Source organism: Caloenas nicobarica, chromosome 3 (genome assembly GCF_036013445.1).
Source record: "Caloenas nicobarica isolate bCalNic1 chromosome 3, bCalNic1.hap1, whole genome shotgun sequence".
Taxonomy (NCBI): Eukaryota; Metazoa; Chordata; class Aves; order Columbiformes; family Columbidae; genus Caloenas; species Caloenas nicobarica.
Genome location: NC_088247.1, coordinates 83,104,140 through 83,120,941, shown reverse-complemented (window position 1 = coordinate 83,120,941; position 16,802 = coordinate 83,104,140). Strand labels below are relative to the sequence as shown.

General features: G+C 35.5%; 1 protein-coding gene across 3 annotated transcripts in view; it reads left to right on the top strand.

The window, feature by feature from the left end:
- The window catches only part of AKT3 (AKT serine/threonine kinase 3), a 157,477-nt gene that overhangs the window by 114,806 nt on the left and 25,869 nt on the right, over positions 1–16,802 (top strand). For all 3 annotated transcript variants that reach the window (XM_065632040.1, XM_065632041.1, XM_065632042.1), the window contains exons 9-10: positions 5,589–5,711; positions 7,312–7,440. In XM_065632040.1, the coding sequence (XP_065488112.1) occupies positions 5,589–5,711; positions 7,312–7,440 (252 nt within the window). The remainder of the gene's footprint in view (positions 1–5,588; positions 5,712–7,311; positions 7,441–16,802) is intronic.

Below are 16,802 nucleotides of genomic sequence, written 5' to 3'. Positions count from 1 at the left end.
TGCAGACTTTTTTCTTTTGCTGCTTCCCTCTACTATTCTCCCTGTGTTCCAGGGAAGTTTAATTTCCTTACAATGGTTTCTCACTGTTGAAGGTGTTGAAAACTCATCTTTTAATTGCATCCTTCCAGTGGGAAATTTGCTGTAGCAGTACCATATTGTTTTTGATTCTCTCCAGAGTTGTACTATGTTCAGTGTGTTTCTGCTTAAAATTTCTTTAAATTAAAGATTTCTTTTTAGTTAAACAGTTGTGCCTGAGTCAGTTGTTTGGGAATTTTCATGTTTATGTCATTCAGGAGCACATTACCCAAACAGTCCTCCCAAATGAAGAAGTTATTGAAATTTGTATCTATACTCTTGATTCTCACCCAGGTGAAAGCAAGAAAATGCCACAATTTAGACTTATGCCCTACTACAGTGATAAGTGCAGTCAGTATTAGAAGTCTTCAGTTCCTCTTCCTATGATTAGGAAGGAATAAAGTCAAGGAAGGAGTCACTGAGTTTCATTCTGGAGGAGAAGAAATTGTGTAAAAGTAATTCTAAACAAGAATCTTCTGTACCTGTTAAAAATCTAGATCCATGTTGAATTTAATATCTTGCCTGAATAGTAGTAATTTGTAATATCTTTGCGTTACCTTTCCTCTGTAACTTCAAATTAGTTAGGCTTAGTTAATAAGGGAACATGTTATAATGAAATTGTAACTGCATCAGTTTCACTGGTCTGTGTGTGTGCTTTTTTACAATGTACAAAGTAATACTATATCAAATTATCTTTTGACTTCCTTTTTTTTTTTTTTTGCACATTCTGTACCTAAATATATTAAAGCAAAACATTAGAGGATTTTTAGCACATTATTTATGTGGAAATACTGAATACATTTTTCTTACACCAACAACTTTTACAGTTAATTTTCTGCTGCTTATGGGCCCAATCTTGAAATCTTTGTTGTGGGCTGGAAGCTTGACTTTTGTTTTGTTTTAGTGTTGCTGTTGGACAGTGCAGATTAAATGTTTAGCAATGTCTATTCATCATAAAACTATTTTTTAGTATACAGCTAGAAAGATACTTCTGACGTTGTGATTACTTCTGAATAACTTTATTATATGGAAAGTATTACATTAGTGTTAAGACATTGAAATTTGATTCCAAATCCCATTATCAAGACTTAGAAATGGCATGTTTTATGAGTGTGTGGTAAAAAAAGTACGTGTAGTATTGCATGATAAACTGGGTTCTTTGCTTTGGCTGAAAATACGAAATATTCATGTAAATATTTTAAAATGAATAAAACTATCAGTACTTACAGACAGAGGCCCACTTTAAAGAAAGTGCCTTCATTTTTGTACATCTTTTGCTATCCTTGTCCTAAACATTTTGAAAAAACTGTGTAAGGCTGTAGTGATCGTTTTCCTGCTAGTATTGATTTGCCTACTCTTCCTTTTGTAACCCATATAATTGGGAGTACTGTGTGATTACAGCATGTTAGTAGTACATTACAGTGTTCCCCCGACTCCCAGGCCACACAGAATGATATAAACCATGGTATAAAAAGTGATATTCTAAGAATGGCTCTTTATCGGTGGGGAATACTTTTGGAGTATCTGTTTCCCATCTTTTATTTCCAGTATTTTGTTTTAAAGGTTGAAAAGCTTTAGGAATGAAATCTACTACATACATTACTCTACAGAGTACACTGGTTCAGCTGACTAATAAGTTGATTAACTTCCTTACTTTGCACTTTCAGGATAATTCCAAATTCCATACTTTGTAACAAACTTAATTGGTAATTATCTGTATAATAAAATTAGACTTCAAAATTTATTCAGATGGTTTCTCCACACCAGAGTTCTGAATCTCTGTTCTGCTTGGCGTTTTTTTTTCCACAGCTCTTACTTCAATTCATTAGGTGAGAGAGAACTAAATGGTTTGTTGTAATTGAACAAGTGCTATTACTGTCAAAAAAAAAAAAAAGGACAGAGGGCTTACAACCTACCTAATGAAAAATAACTAAATATTGTTGTAGGCTATGTTGTTTTTATCTCGATTGTGTCCTCTTTTGTTTTCTGAAACTCTTACTAAATGAAAGTATGTTCCTTACCCTAAAATTATGATAGTCTAAAATAAGGGTGCTATATTTCTTGGGGTATAGAATGTGCCTAGAAGTGATGAAGTCTGAAAAAATAAACACATAATTCAAAATGTCAAGGCTGTTACTGCACATGCCTTGCAAAATAGTCAAATCAACAGTCAAATATAAAATGTGTTCAACTACAGAGCTGAGCAAACCCAATACAAAAAAGCAAGAGCCAGTCGTACAACTTTCAACATGCCAAAGAGGTCACTAGCATGTGTAAAAGTTTAACATATTGATTGATATGAGGTTGTGTTGTTTATATAGTTGGCATGCTTGGATCTGCAGTTGAATATACTTCTTCTACGTTTGATCTTTGTTTTTATTTGTTAAAATTTTTCTGTTAAAATTTTTTATTAGGAAAAATACCTCATGGTAACATTGTTGTTCAGTTTTTAAATAAAGACATACCAGGAAATTTATAGCTCCAGTCCTCTCTGTAACTATAGCACTCTTATGTATGTCATCAAAAACATGAAGTGCAAAATCTCTTTCTTTGTGCCAAAGCTATTTCTGTTGCAATTCCAATGACTTTATAGCACATACTTAATAACTGTAAATCAATAAATAGTGCAAATGTTGGAAGCTTTTTCCATAACCTTCCATAAGATTTCTTCTTTTCCTTCTCTGAATTAATAAATCTAATCTTCATGTTCTGACAGTTGTAAATGGAGCCTGGTGGCATAATTATTCCAAAATAGTGAACCAACTAAATAATTAGCTAAAAATAATGCTGTAATCTCACTGAATTAGATTTTTCTATTATAATTTTAAAGTTTGCTTTAGTATCTTTAGCACATATTTGATTGTATGATTTAACTTTTAACATGCATTTTTATTTTTATGCATTCTGCAATCAAAACTAGCATGTATGCTAGATGCCACAATAATATGAAGACTGTTTATGAGGAGTGACTGTAGTGTCATATGTAATCTTAAAATTAATTGACTTCATAGAATAGTTTGGGTTGGGAGAGACTTTAAAGCCAATTCCTTATCCACCGAGCGGTCCATCTGTCAAATCCACATCTCTCCAATTAAGAGACAAGGATGTCATACGGGACAGTGTTCAGTGCTTTGCACAAGTCCAGGTAGATGCTGTCATTTGCTCTTCCCATATCCACCAAAGCTGTAACCCCATCACAGAAGGCCACCAAATTTGTCAGGCATGATTTGCCCTTGGTGAAGCCATGGCTGTCGCCAGTCACCTCCTTGTAGTCTCTTTGGCAAACACAGAACAGTTGCTAGTTGTTTCTAGCCAGACGTTTTACTTTGAAGTTAGTATTTTGAATTAATATCAAGAATATTTTGTTTGAAACAAACACTAAAGAAAATAAATTTTTGTTATGGTAACTTGTCAGATTATCAATTCTCAGATTCAAATTGGGACTTTTTTTTTTTTTTTTTTTTTACAGAAACTAATGTATGTTTCTAAGACTTTGCTGCTCAACTACTGGATTAGTCTCTTTCATACAGAAAATTGCAGTAGTCCTTTTGCATAGATATGAATGTGTGACTAACAGGAGGTTATGTTAGAAATTTTTGGAATGTGTTTGCTATGCGTACACATTAACGGTGATCTGAAATTTGGCCTTCATTTTGAATTACTTTGAGTCCATCGAAACAAATAAAACTCTTAAAAATGAGTGACACTAGCTCATTATTTACGAAAGAGACCACAAGCCAGAAATAAAAGCATAAATTACAGGAATTTCGTATTTTGCTTTATTTGGATGAAGATCTACTTAGTGGTGTTTTTTTCCTATTTAAATTTTGCAAAAATGTGTGGAAAGGACCCTACAAATTTGAAATATATTTATTCTTTTCCCAATTTTATACTACAGGAGGCACTTCATGAGGGCAGACTTAGTTGCTTGATCTGTGGTGGTCTTCTGTTTATGTTGGCAATTAAGCAGCCGTCGGTACAGAATGCTTGTTACTACAGGGAGGGCTGGTGTCACCACCAGGGATTTGTGCTTAATCGGGGAAACAGCAGCAGGAGCAATTGAAATACCTACAAAATAATGATCCTCCTTGTCATGCAGGTATTCTGTTTTTATACAGGGTCTCTTGAGAATTCAAAAAGAAATTGAAAGGGGAATGCAGATGCAATGAACAAAAATGAAATACCCCCTTTAAATCATACTGCAGTTTCTGTTTTCTCTGAAGTCTCTGCTTATACAAATATATGCTGCCAAAAGGCTCAGTTTAGTGGGAAGTTTGTTTAGGTTCAAAAGAAAGTAATAAAGATTTTTGGAGCAAATCTGTCAGGAAAGAAGTTGACTTCTAGTTGTTTAAAGGATTGACTTTTTAATTACATTTTGAAAAGTCCGCACACGGAAGGTAGCTGCATAATTCTTGTGCTGTTCTGTGCCACGTGAGTGTGGGGGTTTTGTTGTTGTTGTTTTGTTGTTTTGCTTGTTTGTTTGTTTTACTGACCCTGCCATTTTGGAATACTCATCTACTTTGTATTTTTGGCAGTGAAAATAAAAATAAAACACGTTGTTATGGATTTCATTGTCTATATTTAATTTATAAATGATCACATTTTCTGGTTTTTTCTGTTTTGTTGGTAGTTAGCTCTTGTGGTAAAACCAAAAACATTGCAACTTGAAGGAGTAAGGCAGGTGGCCCATTTGGTCTTAAGCAGAATACAGACTCAGCATTTGATTTGAATAGCCAATTCCACTTCTTTTGGTGTTCTTGCAGGTTCTGAGGATGATATTGTATCCAGTAAGATACTGACAATATTACAGAATGTCACCTCATGCTTTTTCATTGCAGCTGAAGTTACTGACAATATGGAACGACTGAAAGACTTCCATTGAAAAAGTGTCTGCAAAGTGCTGCTACTTATAAAGTATTAAAGAAGAGACGAAAAGCCCAAAGAAATGTTTTATTTGTAGCAAAGAAATACACTAAATACATAGATTCTGTTTTATAAACCCTAAGCAGTTGTTGGTTTGGTTTTTTTAGTAATATTGCTAGCAGTGCTGTTCTTGTAAAATGCCAGTTTACCTGTACTGAAGAACATTTTTCAGTTCAAAGAAAAGTTACTAAATTACTGAAAAACTTAAAGCAGAACAAGAACTGGGTATTTTAATGATATTTCTCAGTGGCTTAAAATAAAATTCCAAGGAAGTGGTGGAGGGAGAAATACAGAATTATGTTGCTGCATACTTTTTTTTTTTCCTCTGGTAACTGAAGGTTAAATGAGTAGCAAGCAGAATGCCTTAAACAAGATTGGTATATTGATTAAAACGCTGATTTAACAGCTCGCTTTCTCCCTTTGGAAACCTGGAAAAGATAAGCCAGCTGCTGTCTAAGAGTGCTGAGTGTCCACTGAGAGTACACTATCTATCATCACAATATGGTGATGAGAGGTGTTTTATGTTTGTGTTAATTTCCCCCACTAAATCAGTAATTATTACAATCCTGTCCCTGCTGTTTACCCTGCAGCTGTTTTTCCATTTGTCGAGAGAGCGGGTGTTCTCAGAGGACCGCACACGCTTCTATGGTGCAGAAATTGTCTCTGCCCTGGACTATCTGCATTCTGGGAAGATTGTGTATCGTGATCTCAAGGTAAAAAGAGAAAAAAAAAGTAATCAAATTTTTGTTTTTGCAGAGACTATTGGGACAAACACAAAGTAATTATAAAGTTGCACTATTCAGAGTTAATGGGGAAAAAAAAAAATCTGTGTTCCGTTTAAAGTTCTGTGTGTGTTGAAGGTGGTAGCCATTTGATACGGTAATCTATAGATGGATACATCACTTTAATTTGATGAAAAAATAAATAGCACACCTTACTGATAGCACTTGGAAGAGATCTAAGCTGCTGATGCTTCCTCCAACACCCCTTACTTATAACTTAACTTGGATTGCAATACAAATGTCGAATATAATTCTCACTGTCCTCAAACAAGTGAAATGGGGAATTGGGACAATGTGACTGCGCTTTCTTTATCTCAGCAAGGAGTTATGGTCTTGTATGATTTGGAATAATTTAAAACAATTCAGAATGCTTCAATAGGAAAATAATTTCAGCCTTAATTTAGAAATTATTTTTGTCTTTTGTATCTTGGGAAAGATTCATAATACTGGAATGTAGTTTGTCTTAGATTTTCTTGCGTATACAGTTCTGTATCCTCTGTTGCCTAGAGTTCCTTTTATATTATGCTGCAGATACTCTGTGACACAGTATGACCATATTCTATGGAAAATAACCTGATTTCAACAGGAACATTTTCTAACTTGTGTGGGAGGAGCCTCTGAATTCCATGACGAGCCTATTTTATTTCTGTGAAAAGCCTTTAGTTTTTTATATGGGAAATTGCGCTTTCCCATGATTGTTCTTGGTTGGTGTTTTCACTACGTGACTTACACTGAGAAAAAAAACCCTTTCTGTTTAGAAAAATTGTTCAGAAGTGTGTTTTACTTGGTTTTAGTTGTATCTTATTTAAATTGCTAATAAAAAGCTTTTGAGAAAGTGATACTAGCTGTGTTTTTGAGACAGTCCACGGTAAATGCTGCAGTAATTTTTACTCACATTTCAAAGCAAGGATCATGTATTTGAAAAGCAATGTAGAGCATACACATACAGCTATTCAAAACCAGCATCCTGTGCAAGTATACAAGGGGGAATTTACCTCAGGGTTTTGTTTTTATCAGTAGCTTCTCTACCACCACATTAGTCTGTTATTTAAAAAGTTGTGGAAGATGCAGGTGTTTTAAAAGAATGGGACATGGATATATACTAGCTGTTTCATGACAGTGTAGTACGTAAAATGCATCTTGGTAAATTAAGATGATGTAACAGCAAAGGAAACCCATGAAGTCTTACTAAATGACAGCTATGATTGTAACTTTCAATTAGTTGATTATATCTTGAGAATATTTAGAAAAATAAAAACACCCCAGAACTTCAGAATGAAAGACCATGGTTTGATTGACCTGGGATTTACTATTGTAAACTGTATTATAGTATTAAATAATTATTTAAATTTTATAAGAGTAAACACTGTTAAAGGCTGTAATATAGATGCTCTAATTCTTTTTTAAATTACAAACAAGTTTGGTTCTATTGCAAGCAATAACTCTGTACCTTTTTAAAAAAAATTGATGTAATGCATCAGCCTGTCCTGTTAAGAAATACTAAGGGAACATTTTTTTCCCCAACACACAGTTAGAAAATCTAATGCTGGATAAAGATGGACACATAAAAATTACAGATTTTGGACTTTGCAAAGAAGGAATCACAGACGCAGCAACTATGAAAACATTCTGTGGTACTCCAGAATACCTGGCGCCTGAGGTATGATTTAGAATATACTCTTGTAATACAGTATAAAATGTTTATTTTTCATTTAATTTTAGACTATGGTGTTTGTATGCTGAAAACTGTTCATTGTAAAGAACTGACTGTCTGATTAATACTATACGATTGTTATTCAGAATTGTATGTGCTACTTTTCTTTTTGGTGATTGTATGTATATTGATGCTGTGCTTCTTAGTGTTTAAAAAAGCCTCTAATGTGCATTTTCCTTCTTATGTTTGCCTTCCTCTGTTAGTTTTCATCTACCAATGATTTCTTCCAAAAAAATCTTCCATCTGTCTGTCACTTGGAACATATGATTTTGCTTAACTGAGATGTATAGCTAGTGTTTATACAGCCTCAGTGGGGGCAAGGGAGAATAGGAAGGTACCGAGTTTGCTGGGTTTTATTTGAACTTTCCAGTTGTAGAGAGAGGGAGTTGAAATTTTAGATATTTCTGCTAAAAACAGTTGAGTGCCTCAACCTCAGAACTGAGATGGACACCAAAACCTAGCCATTTCACTGTATGTACGTGCAAGTGGCATCTTAGAACATGTCACCCCATCTTTACCATTAGCTAGCACTCGGAGTGCCAAACATCCCACTTCTCGAGTATTGATAAAAAGATGGACATGAGGATATTGTGTTGGTTCCCTTCGCAGCTCTGGTTTGGCCACTTGAGAATCTGCAGTGGAAGCTCAAGTCACCCAAATGATCTGCTCCAGTATTAGTGCCACTGATGCCTACTGAAAAAAAGCAAAGGAAGAACTCTCAAAATTGGACTTCTGTTGGGCTTCAGTCAACAGTACTGGCTGCAGTGCTCGGGAATGTCGTTCTGCCTCTCCCCTGGGGTTGCCAAATGCAACTCCAGGATTGACATGCAAAAGACAGCAGTATCTTTTTACTTAATACCAACAATTCTGTGGATGCTGAATTAGCCCTTATTTCCATTATTGCCAGCATTCAGGATTGCTACACACCTGATACTGAGACAACTTTCTGGTCATCCGAAAGGGCTTTACAAGGCCCTTCAGTCTTACCATTTGTTTTAAGAAGGATTCTTGAAAGGATCCTTTACCTCTTGCAGGAACTCAGGATCACCAGAAAGTCTATCTTCCAGGTAATCTTAGAAGAACAATGTGCCTTAGTTTATGGGGAGGAGGTGTGGAGGCACTGATTCAACATAGCTCTTTGCCCCTTATTTTCAGGAGTACTGAATCCTGACTAGCAGCAACAAGCCATGGAGCATATTTCAACAAGCAAGTTTAGATTGCCTTTCATTTTTTATTCTGAACCTTATAATTAAGGGATATCAAGGAAACTGGTAAATGTCACCTTCTGGATACTGCTGGCTGATGGTGAAGATTTTAGGATGATCAGCTTTGCGGGTTTGAGTGTCTTTCTAAATGTCTAAAAGCAAATTTAAAGTCTCCTCCAATTTGCACACAGTGAGGAAACTGAAACTGCTAGTAGTTGGTTATAAGTTACTATGGTACATAGAGTTAATGAAACCATTTTGAAACATAGCAAGATCTTTTGATACATTCTTTTTCTCCAACTATCAAGGAAACATCAGTATTCTTAGGGGCCAGTAACTTTCTCTTCATCTGTGTGGTTCCATCTTCCTTAGTTCTTGCTTTGAATCTTCTATGGCTATGTAGAAAAAGTTGTAGATCTGCCTGTTTGGCTTGGTACAGTGGCCACTTTCCTTGTGCTACACACCCAGAACCTGTTCCAGCAAAGAGAGCAACACAAGGGATGATACTCTTATGACTGGCACAGGCTACAGGTGTCATTGCCAGCTCTTACCCCCACATTGTCTTCTTGTCAGCAGTCATGAAAACATTCCCAAAGACTGCAAATATCCCGTTCACTTGCTTTCATCTGCTGCTTCATCTCTTACTTCTAGAAACGTTAGCTCTCTTCCATCAAAATTGGGAAGGGATCAGTCTGGGTTTTAGACACTTTCAACAAATTAGTTGGTCCAGTTTGCCTTTCTGTTCTCTAGCACTCCGACTCCTCTCCTCCAACTCCCATTAGGAGCATTTTTGGAGACCCACCTTCTACAAATCTGTCTTGAAGGAAACTGACTCTTCATTAAGCCCAGGAACCCCAGAACTCATTCCCTTTTACCTCGGAGGTAAAAGGTTTAGAGCAAGCAACCTAGACAGGTTACTGCTATGGTGTAAGAAGACTCAACGCCTTCATCCACACATTCTTATTTAAAAGGGTGAAGTTAGCAGTATGTGGACACCATTGCAAAAAAAATAAACGTTCCCTTCATGTTCTCTGCTGCTGCAATAGTGCTTACTGGTGCATTGTTTGGACAGTTGCTCACCTGAGACAATTGTATCTATTTTTATACCTGGGACATCTGACTGATAAAGGGATCATCAAGACACTGGGCTGTCCAGTCTATTCATGTGTCAGAGAATGAATTTGCAAAAATCATGTCATAATGAAGTATAAGTAATTTTTTCTCTGTGAAATTGTATAGTCTTTTGAAAATAATTTGGTTATGTGATAAATAATGAAATTCCTTTATCATCTGTTGTAGAATTAATGCAAGCCTCTGTGTGTGTGTGTAACTGTAGTGGTAATACTTAATATTTTCCTCTGCTCTAAGAATCTGTGGTATTCCCCATCTGAAAGGTATAAAAAATTTTATAATTCCTCATTCTTTAGTAGTTTTTCAGGAAGAAGAGACTGTTTCTTAGGAGTTTCTTCCCATTGTTGTCCTTCAAAGTAGGCTATCACATTAGAGGTCATTGTGGTGTCAGAGGATAAACATAGATCCAATGAGAAAAAGACGAATTGTGGTACCATTTAGGAAACACAGATGTACTCTTAAATTTTTTCATAAAAAAACCACAAAATGTTTCTTTTGCAGTGACAAAGTCAGGGCAGGACAGGACAATGTGTCTTTTCCAGACAGTATCACAGGCTTAATGAAGAAAGAATAAAACTGAGAAAGTAGTTGTCATTGTAAATATACCTGTGAGACATTTAAAAGCAGTTTGGATTTTGATAGTTTTCAGTTGATTGTCAAGGATCAAAGACCTGCTAATAAAGATACAGACCTCTACACACTTGCTTTACTAGAACATTCAGGAAATGAAGACACTTGGGCTGGGAAATAAAAGTTCTTGCAGCTCTGATTATTTGTAAGGATAATTTCTTAAATGAGATTGCAGTTTCTGGCTCTCTGCATTTCAGTTCAAGTTCTTAGGACTAAGTGCACAGCCTTGGTTATAGTATGGCAGTCACTGTGGTACTAAGTTTTGGTGTCTTGGGAGATACAAGTTTAAACACCAGAAATTCATTTTGAAGATTTTAATCCTTTTAACAACAGAAGAGAAATTGTTTTGACTATGGACAAGTCTGTAAGGGACTTAATGGATAATCATTCAAATGACTCTTCGTAGCTAATAGATGATCAATGATAATTAGGCGTATTCTAATAACAGGGAAAACAGTAGGACCTCATTAAGTTTTATTAGCATAAAAGTACAGACTAGATGGATGAATGCATTTCTATAAGGACAGTAGTCTTTTATTAAAAAAAAAAAAAAGGCAAGACCATTTCAGGATAGTTTATGCAGTTACTGTCACTTAAGGTGCGTGACAATAAATAAGACCAGAGTAGATTCATAGCCTTTGTCCATAGGCATGAGAAGATCTGCATGTCTTATGACTTACTTTAAAATGACACCAGTGGAGATGAAGGAAATATTAAGATAAGTTACACAATGCTTGTTTGCCCGGTATTTTTTTTTGTGATCTTTCTTTTAGAAATGGGAGTGAGAGAGATAATATGTAGTCAATTATTTCCATGAGTTTTATCTCAGGGAAATGAAAGGTAAAACTCCTTTATCAAGAAGCAACTTATGTCTTTCCTCACTTTTCACTTAATTCCTTATTTACAGCTTTTCTTTTTGAGAAGGATATGGCTTTGATGTAGGGGTGACCCAAAATCTAGAACCTGGCCATCAAAGTTTAGTGGCTGAATTTCAGCAAGGAGAAGCATGGTACCCTGTACTGCAGGCATGGTTATAGCAAGAAAAAACACTTTTGCCTTGTTAACAGGAATCGAAGTTGAATTTTCTAAGAATGTTGTGCTATATGCAGATTATAAAATGTTGATGTAGAGGCAGAAAAAGCATTTTGTCACTGGTGCATCTATATAATATTATTTTAATGCTTGCTTTCGTTGGATCAGCACATTTGCCAAAGGCTGGCATATTTTTGGACTGAGAATATGATGATTTACCACCTAACTGGTCTGATAAGAGTTGAAACTAGGTGATATATAGGCAGAGAGGGAACCACAGAAATGCACTGAGATAGGCTAGCATGGAAACTGATATTTTCAGCAGTGTTTTAACCAAGGATTTTAATGCAGGTAGAAGTTGCAGTGTGAATGTTACAGAAGAGCTCCTTCAGGTGTGGGCAAAAACACAAAAGTGCTTGTTTGCAAAGAACTTGATGAAAATAGCCAACACCATGGATAAACTGAGGCAGGCCAATTGGGAGAGCTTAACTAAGGTGATGATGTCGAAAAGACCAGCATGTTATGCTACAGAGAAGATGACATTGCATGGGTAATACAGCCAAGGCCTTTTACCTTTTTATTATTTTTTAAATTTATTTTTTAATTAATTAGTTAATTGATGGAGGAGAGAACAGAATTTGAGTAAAATAAGGAGGAGGATAGCAAGGGAGGTTAAGAGGAGGTAAAAGGAATTCATGAAATTAATTTAGTGATCTCACGGGTAGATTGGTAGACCAGAAAACATAACTTAGACATGAGAAGGTTTTTCTTGTGGGGAAAAATGTGGTTGTGGGCAGGAAAGAGAGTTTGGACTAAAGACAATTATGTTATTTTGTTAATTTTCTCGTAATAGAAACTAACAGAATGTTTTGCAGAGAGACACAAAAGGCAGGAGAAATTGATGAGCAACTTAAAATGAAGAGGAGCTCAGTGGAGAGCTGTTTGGTTAGGAATATAGAGGAACTGAAGGGCAGAATGATTTTTGTCATGGCTTATGCAGTTTCCTTTTTATCTTCTTTTCATTTAAATTTAATTTGGATTTAAAGATAATTGAGGCATTGATGTAATGTGCTTTTTGAAATTCTGTGCAACTTCAATGTAAGTAATAGGTATGTTCCGTTATTTTCCACCTCTAGAACTACTGGATAGAAAAGGTAAATAGGGGAAAAGGGAATTTGGGCAAAATGGCACAAATTGATGGAAAGCAGCTGTTAAGATGTTGCTAGATGCCATCTGCATTTACAACGCTTTAAGACCTGTACGAACTTCTAGGAGTTGGAACAATGCTGTAAAGAGAAACTGTGGAAAAGAAATTTTATGTTAGACTTGGTCTTCTATCATGCCCTAGAGAGCAAGTTCTCACTCATATTTGGTTCCCTCTGGTGAGCATTAATGAGGACTGATGGTCGGTGGCTTTTGGGATTTTTTGGGGAAGCCGTAGTTCCTGTGGCTTCTTTTGATTTTCTTTGCTTCTGTTAATTCTTTTTTTAGAGAAAGGCTAATGAGACACTCCACCAAATTGTCTGTATTGATACAGCTATATTGGTATTCTAGTTCTGTGTGGTTTTGCTAAAGACCTGAGAGGCCTGTAGTGGTGCTCTAACGAGACAGAATTTCATATATGAAATTCTCTTAGAGTGAGATTAATCTATTTTTGGAGGGTTGGAGGTAAGTTTGTTTCTCTAGCTTTAGACCTGCTTTGTTCTTTTCACATTAACACTGTATTAAGAAGTGCATTTACAAGCAGAAATGCTGTGCCGAAGCACGGTAGAGTTCAGGAAACAGATACCTCCACCATTCAGCTTTTGTGCCTTGATGGTAATTTCCAGTTGCTTAGCATGTAGAAACAGCATCTGCTGCGTTGTTAAGGAATTGCATTGCATTTCTGTGCGTTTCTACCCTTGGCTTAGTGTCTTTGCTTCTCCAGCATTTCCATGAGAGTTCATACACCCTTGCAATTATGAGAGTCCTTTATTCCTTGTCCTGTGGCAGCTTGGAGAGAAGACCCAGGCTGTGGCTGTCCAAGTAGGCTCCTTGTAGCGTCTCATCCTGTGCCTCGGGCAACATTGTGCAGACAGACTCAGTCAAGATGGATGTGTGAACTCGTGTGGATGTATTTCTGGGTTTTGTTCCTCTCTTTGAATATAATCTTTTTAGTGCTGAGCTAATTATGTAGTCTCAGTTTTGCTGTTGAGTTAGAGTACCTGATCAACTTTCCAACTGTAAAACAGTTTGAAAATCAAATGTAGCTTACATGCAAGACCCAACAAAATTAGAAGTGTTAAGTACGTTTTGGCAGTTCACTTTTATTATGCCCAGTCCTCAAATGTACCAGCAGACAATCATCTGAATGTTAGTTATTTTTCACATGCTTATGTGATCACACAAAAAGTACATGCTAAAAAGAAGCAGATGGTGACAGATGGGGAAGGTTGAATAAGGTGGTTTTGGAAACCTAGAAAAATGCACTTCTGTAATGGTGTAAAAATAAAAATTCTTTGATCGCCAAGTTAGAATGAACAAAATAGAGTGCCCCCCCTAGAAAAATACCAAAAACCAAAAAAACACCCCCCAAAACCTTCACTGTTAAAAAGAAATGGAACCTATGAGCGTTCGATATATATTTAGGAAAGTATCTCGTGTAGTGTTGTTTTGTCCAAGGATAGAACATTAGGTTTTATCAGCCAGAGACTTGGAAAGGTAGTAGTTGCATTCTTTGTTTGTTTTAAAATGATGCATTCAAATCAATTGTGTTCCATGCTCAAAGAATGCTATCAGAAAGGGTCATTCTTTAATGTCACGTATTGGTAGTGTTGCAGGTTGTGATTATACTTTTCTTCTGATGTCAGAAGGATTTTAACCCTCTTATTACAATGGTAAATAAATTATTTGTGTAATGGGGATAGCCGTATGACTAGAGCTAATCTGTAACGGGCAGCATTACCTCTTTGTCATATAGGCAAATGTAAAGCTAAATAAGTAGAGATGCTATAATCAACAAAAAAAGTACCATCTTTTGTGTATGGACCACCATATCCAAGGACCTACTCTGCTATGAGGACTGAAGATTTGCTTATTCTTTTGCATTAGTTTAATGGAGTCTTAACATTCATATCTATTGAGTTATATAAACAAAAAGACTCCTTTTTGAAAAAATTCAATGCTGAGATATATTTTATTCCATAAAATAAAAAGTATCTACTTGATGAATATTTAATTGCTAAGTCTTCTACCAACATAATAATATGGCATAATAATGCCAGAATTATATTTTCTTTTTATATTTGAGTAGGTGTTTGTCTTAACCTATAGTATGAGACATTACTACTTCCTGGTGAGGCAGAATGCCTGGCTTTTGGTTCTTGGCTTTTGCTTAAAAACAAAGATCCCCGGCTTCTGATAAATTGTACTCATTTTCCTGAAAGCATAGCTAGTTTGCTCAGTACCGAACACTATAGCTATGTTGTGCTTCGCTTAACTGATTTTCTTTTGGCATCAAAAAGGTAGTTCAAGTTTATTTACTCTCTGTTTACCTAGATGCTTCATGCATAATCTGATTCTTAGCAGAGGCACAATAGAGTTTATTTTACCTGTAGAAATGTGGTTTAGTGTTGGCGTGTGCTCTTGAGCAGCTCTCTGTTGTATATTTGGCTACATTTTATTTCTGGGTGAAGACCAGTGAGGAGTGTGAGGATGAATAGCATTTATGCCTGAAAATACTTTTCCTTTAGATTTATGGGTGATTCACAATATGGAATTTTCTCTTTATACTAGAATTCCAAGTACCAAATTATTTTTTTACCTTGAAAGGAAATGGAAAAAAAAAGTTGTTTTTTCTTGAAATGCTAGCACCTCATGAAAATTCAGATGTGGTCTCTTTTCTGTTTCGTTATCACTTATTATATTTTATTGTACCACACTGTGTCATCTTATGCTTCTAAGTCATCAAAAATGCTAGTTGAATTTGGTCATTTGTGTCAGCTTGGCATTGCCAGTGGGACCCTGAGATGAATGTGATGAAATGTGGACAAGGCAGGGTATCCAGAGAAGAACATCATTTACTGGCAATAACCAGTATCAAGATCAAAAGGTGGGAGCACTTAGATGTGGGTACAAAAGCATTGCTCAGTTATATATACAGAAGAGTTGCTGCAACAACAGATAAATTAGCACAAGAATTAGACTTTCTCCTGAAGCCAGATAACCAATGATGTAACAAGAATTTGAATTTTCATGCAATCTGGTTAATCTCACCAGACACAAAAACTAATTGTCCACATGCAGCATCAAGACTTCTCAAGGGGAAAGATGTAACAAATATGCAAAAATAATAAAACAAACAAAAGACTAGAAAATGGATTAGCTCTACACTGCCCATAAATAACAGTGGTATTTAAAACAAAACTTTATGGCAGAGAGCAATTTTCCGATAAAAACCACATTTTTTTGTAAAACAAGTAAGTATGACAATTCTTACAAAGACTGTTTCAATAACATGCTTGAAGCTTTTTTAAAAATTAATTTTCATTTAATCAATGCAAACATTATTTGCATTTCAGCAAAAGCCTTTAGTTTTTCTGAGGGTAATGAAGCATAAACAAAAGCTGAACAAATGCTGTTTAACATCAGTAAAAATTCAAAATCATTTCAGGAAGAATGAGCAACCAGAGAGAAATATCACGGTAATAACATTATTCATTACTTCTTACACATCTTGCATCTTATGGCAGTCTATGTTATGGAGACTACTGCTAGTGCAGTGATAATTAATAAAGATATGAACATGTCTACAGTTTTTCTTCTAATGGTAGAGTTATGAGAGAAGTGCCATCTTTCTGTAGACTAAAATCATCTTTTGCTTATACTTGTTGCCTTCTATGAAAGGTGTCTGTTAATTCTAGAACAGAGTTATTTTAGCTTTTCCCCCCCATTGAATAGGTTTTACTTTTGAGAGGTCCTTTTAATGTGATATGGGTTTTTTTGTTTTGTTTTGTTTTTTAATGGTTTTCATTGACTTCTTAGAGTCCTTTGTTAGAACATTTCTTTCATTTGCAATAGCATAACTTTTAAAAAATTTACTCTAGTCAGAGTCCCTTGTAGGAGGTTAAACATATTAATTATTATTACGTTTTCTTTAGGAGACTTTGCTTAATTCACATTTATACCAAAATGTACCATTTCTGATGCAGCACAATGTGTGCCAGCAAATGAAAAAAACAATTAGTTTGCTATTTTTTTAAAGGTTACATAACAAAAACCTAGGTTAGATGGGGGAAACCTCTAGTACAAAAATGTATTAGGAAGATAGTT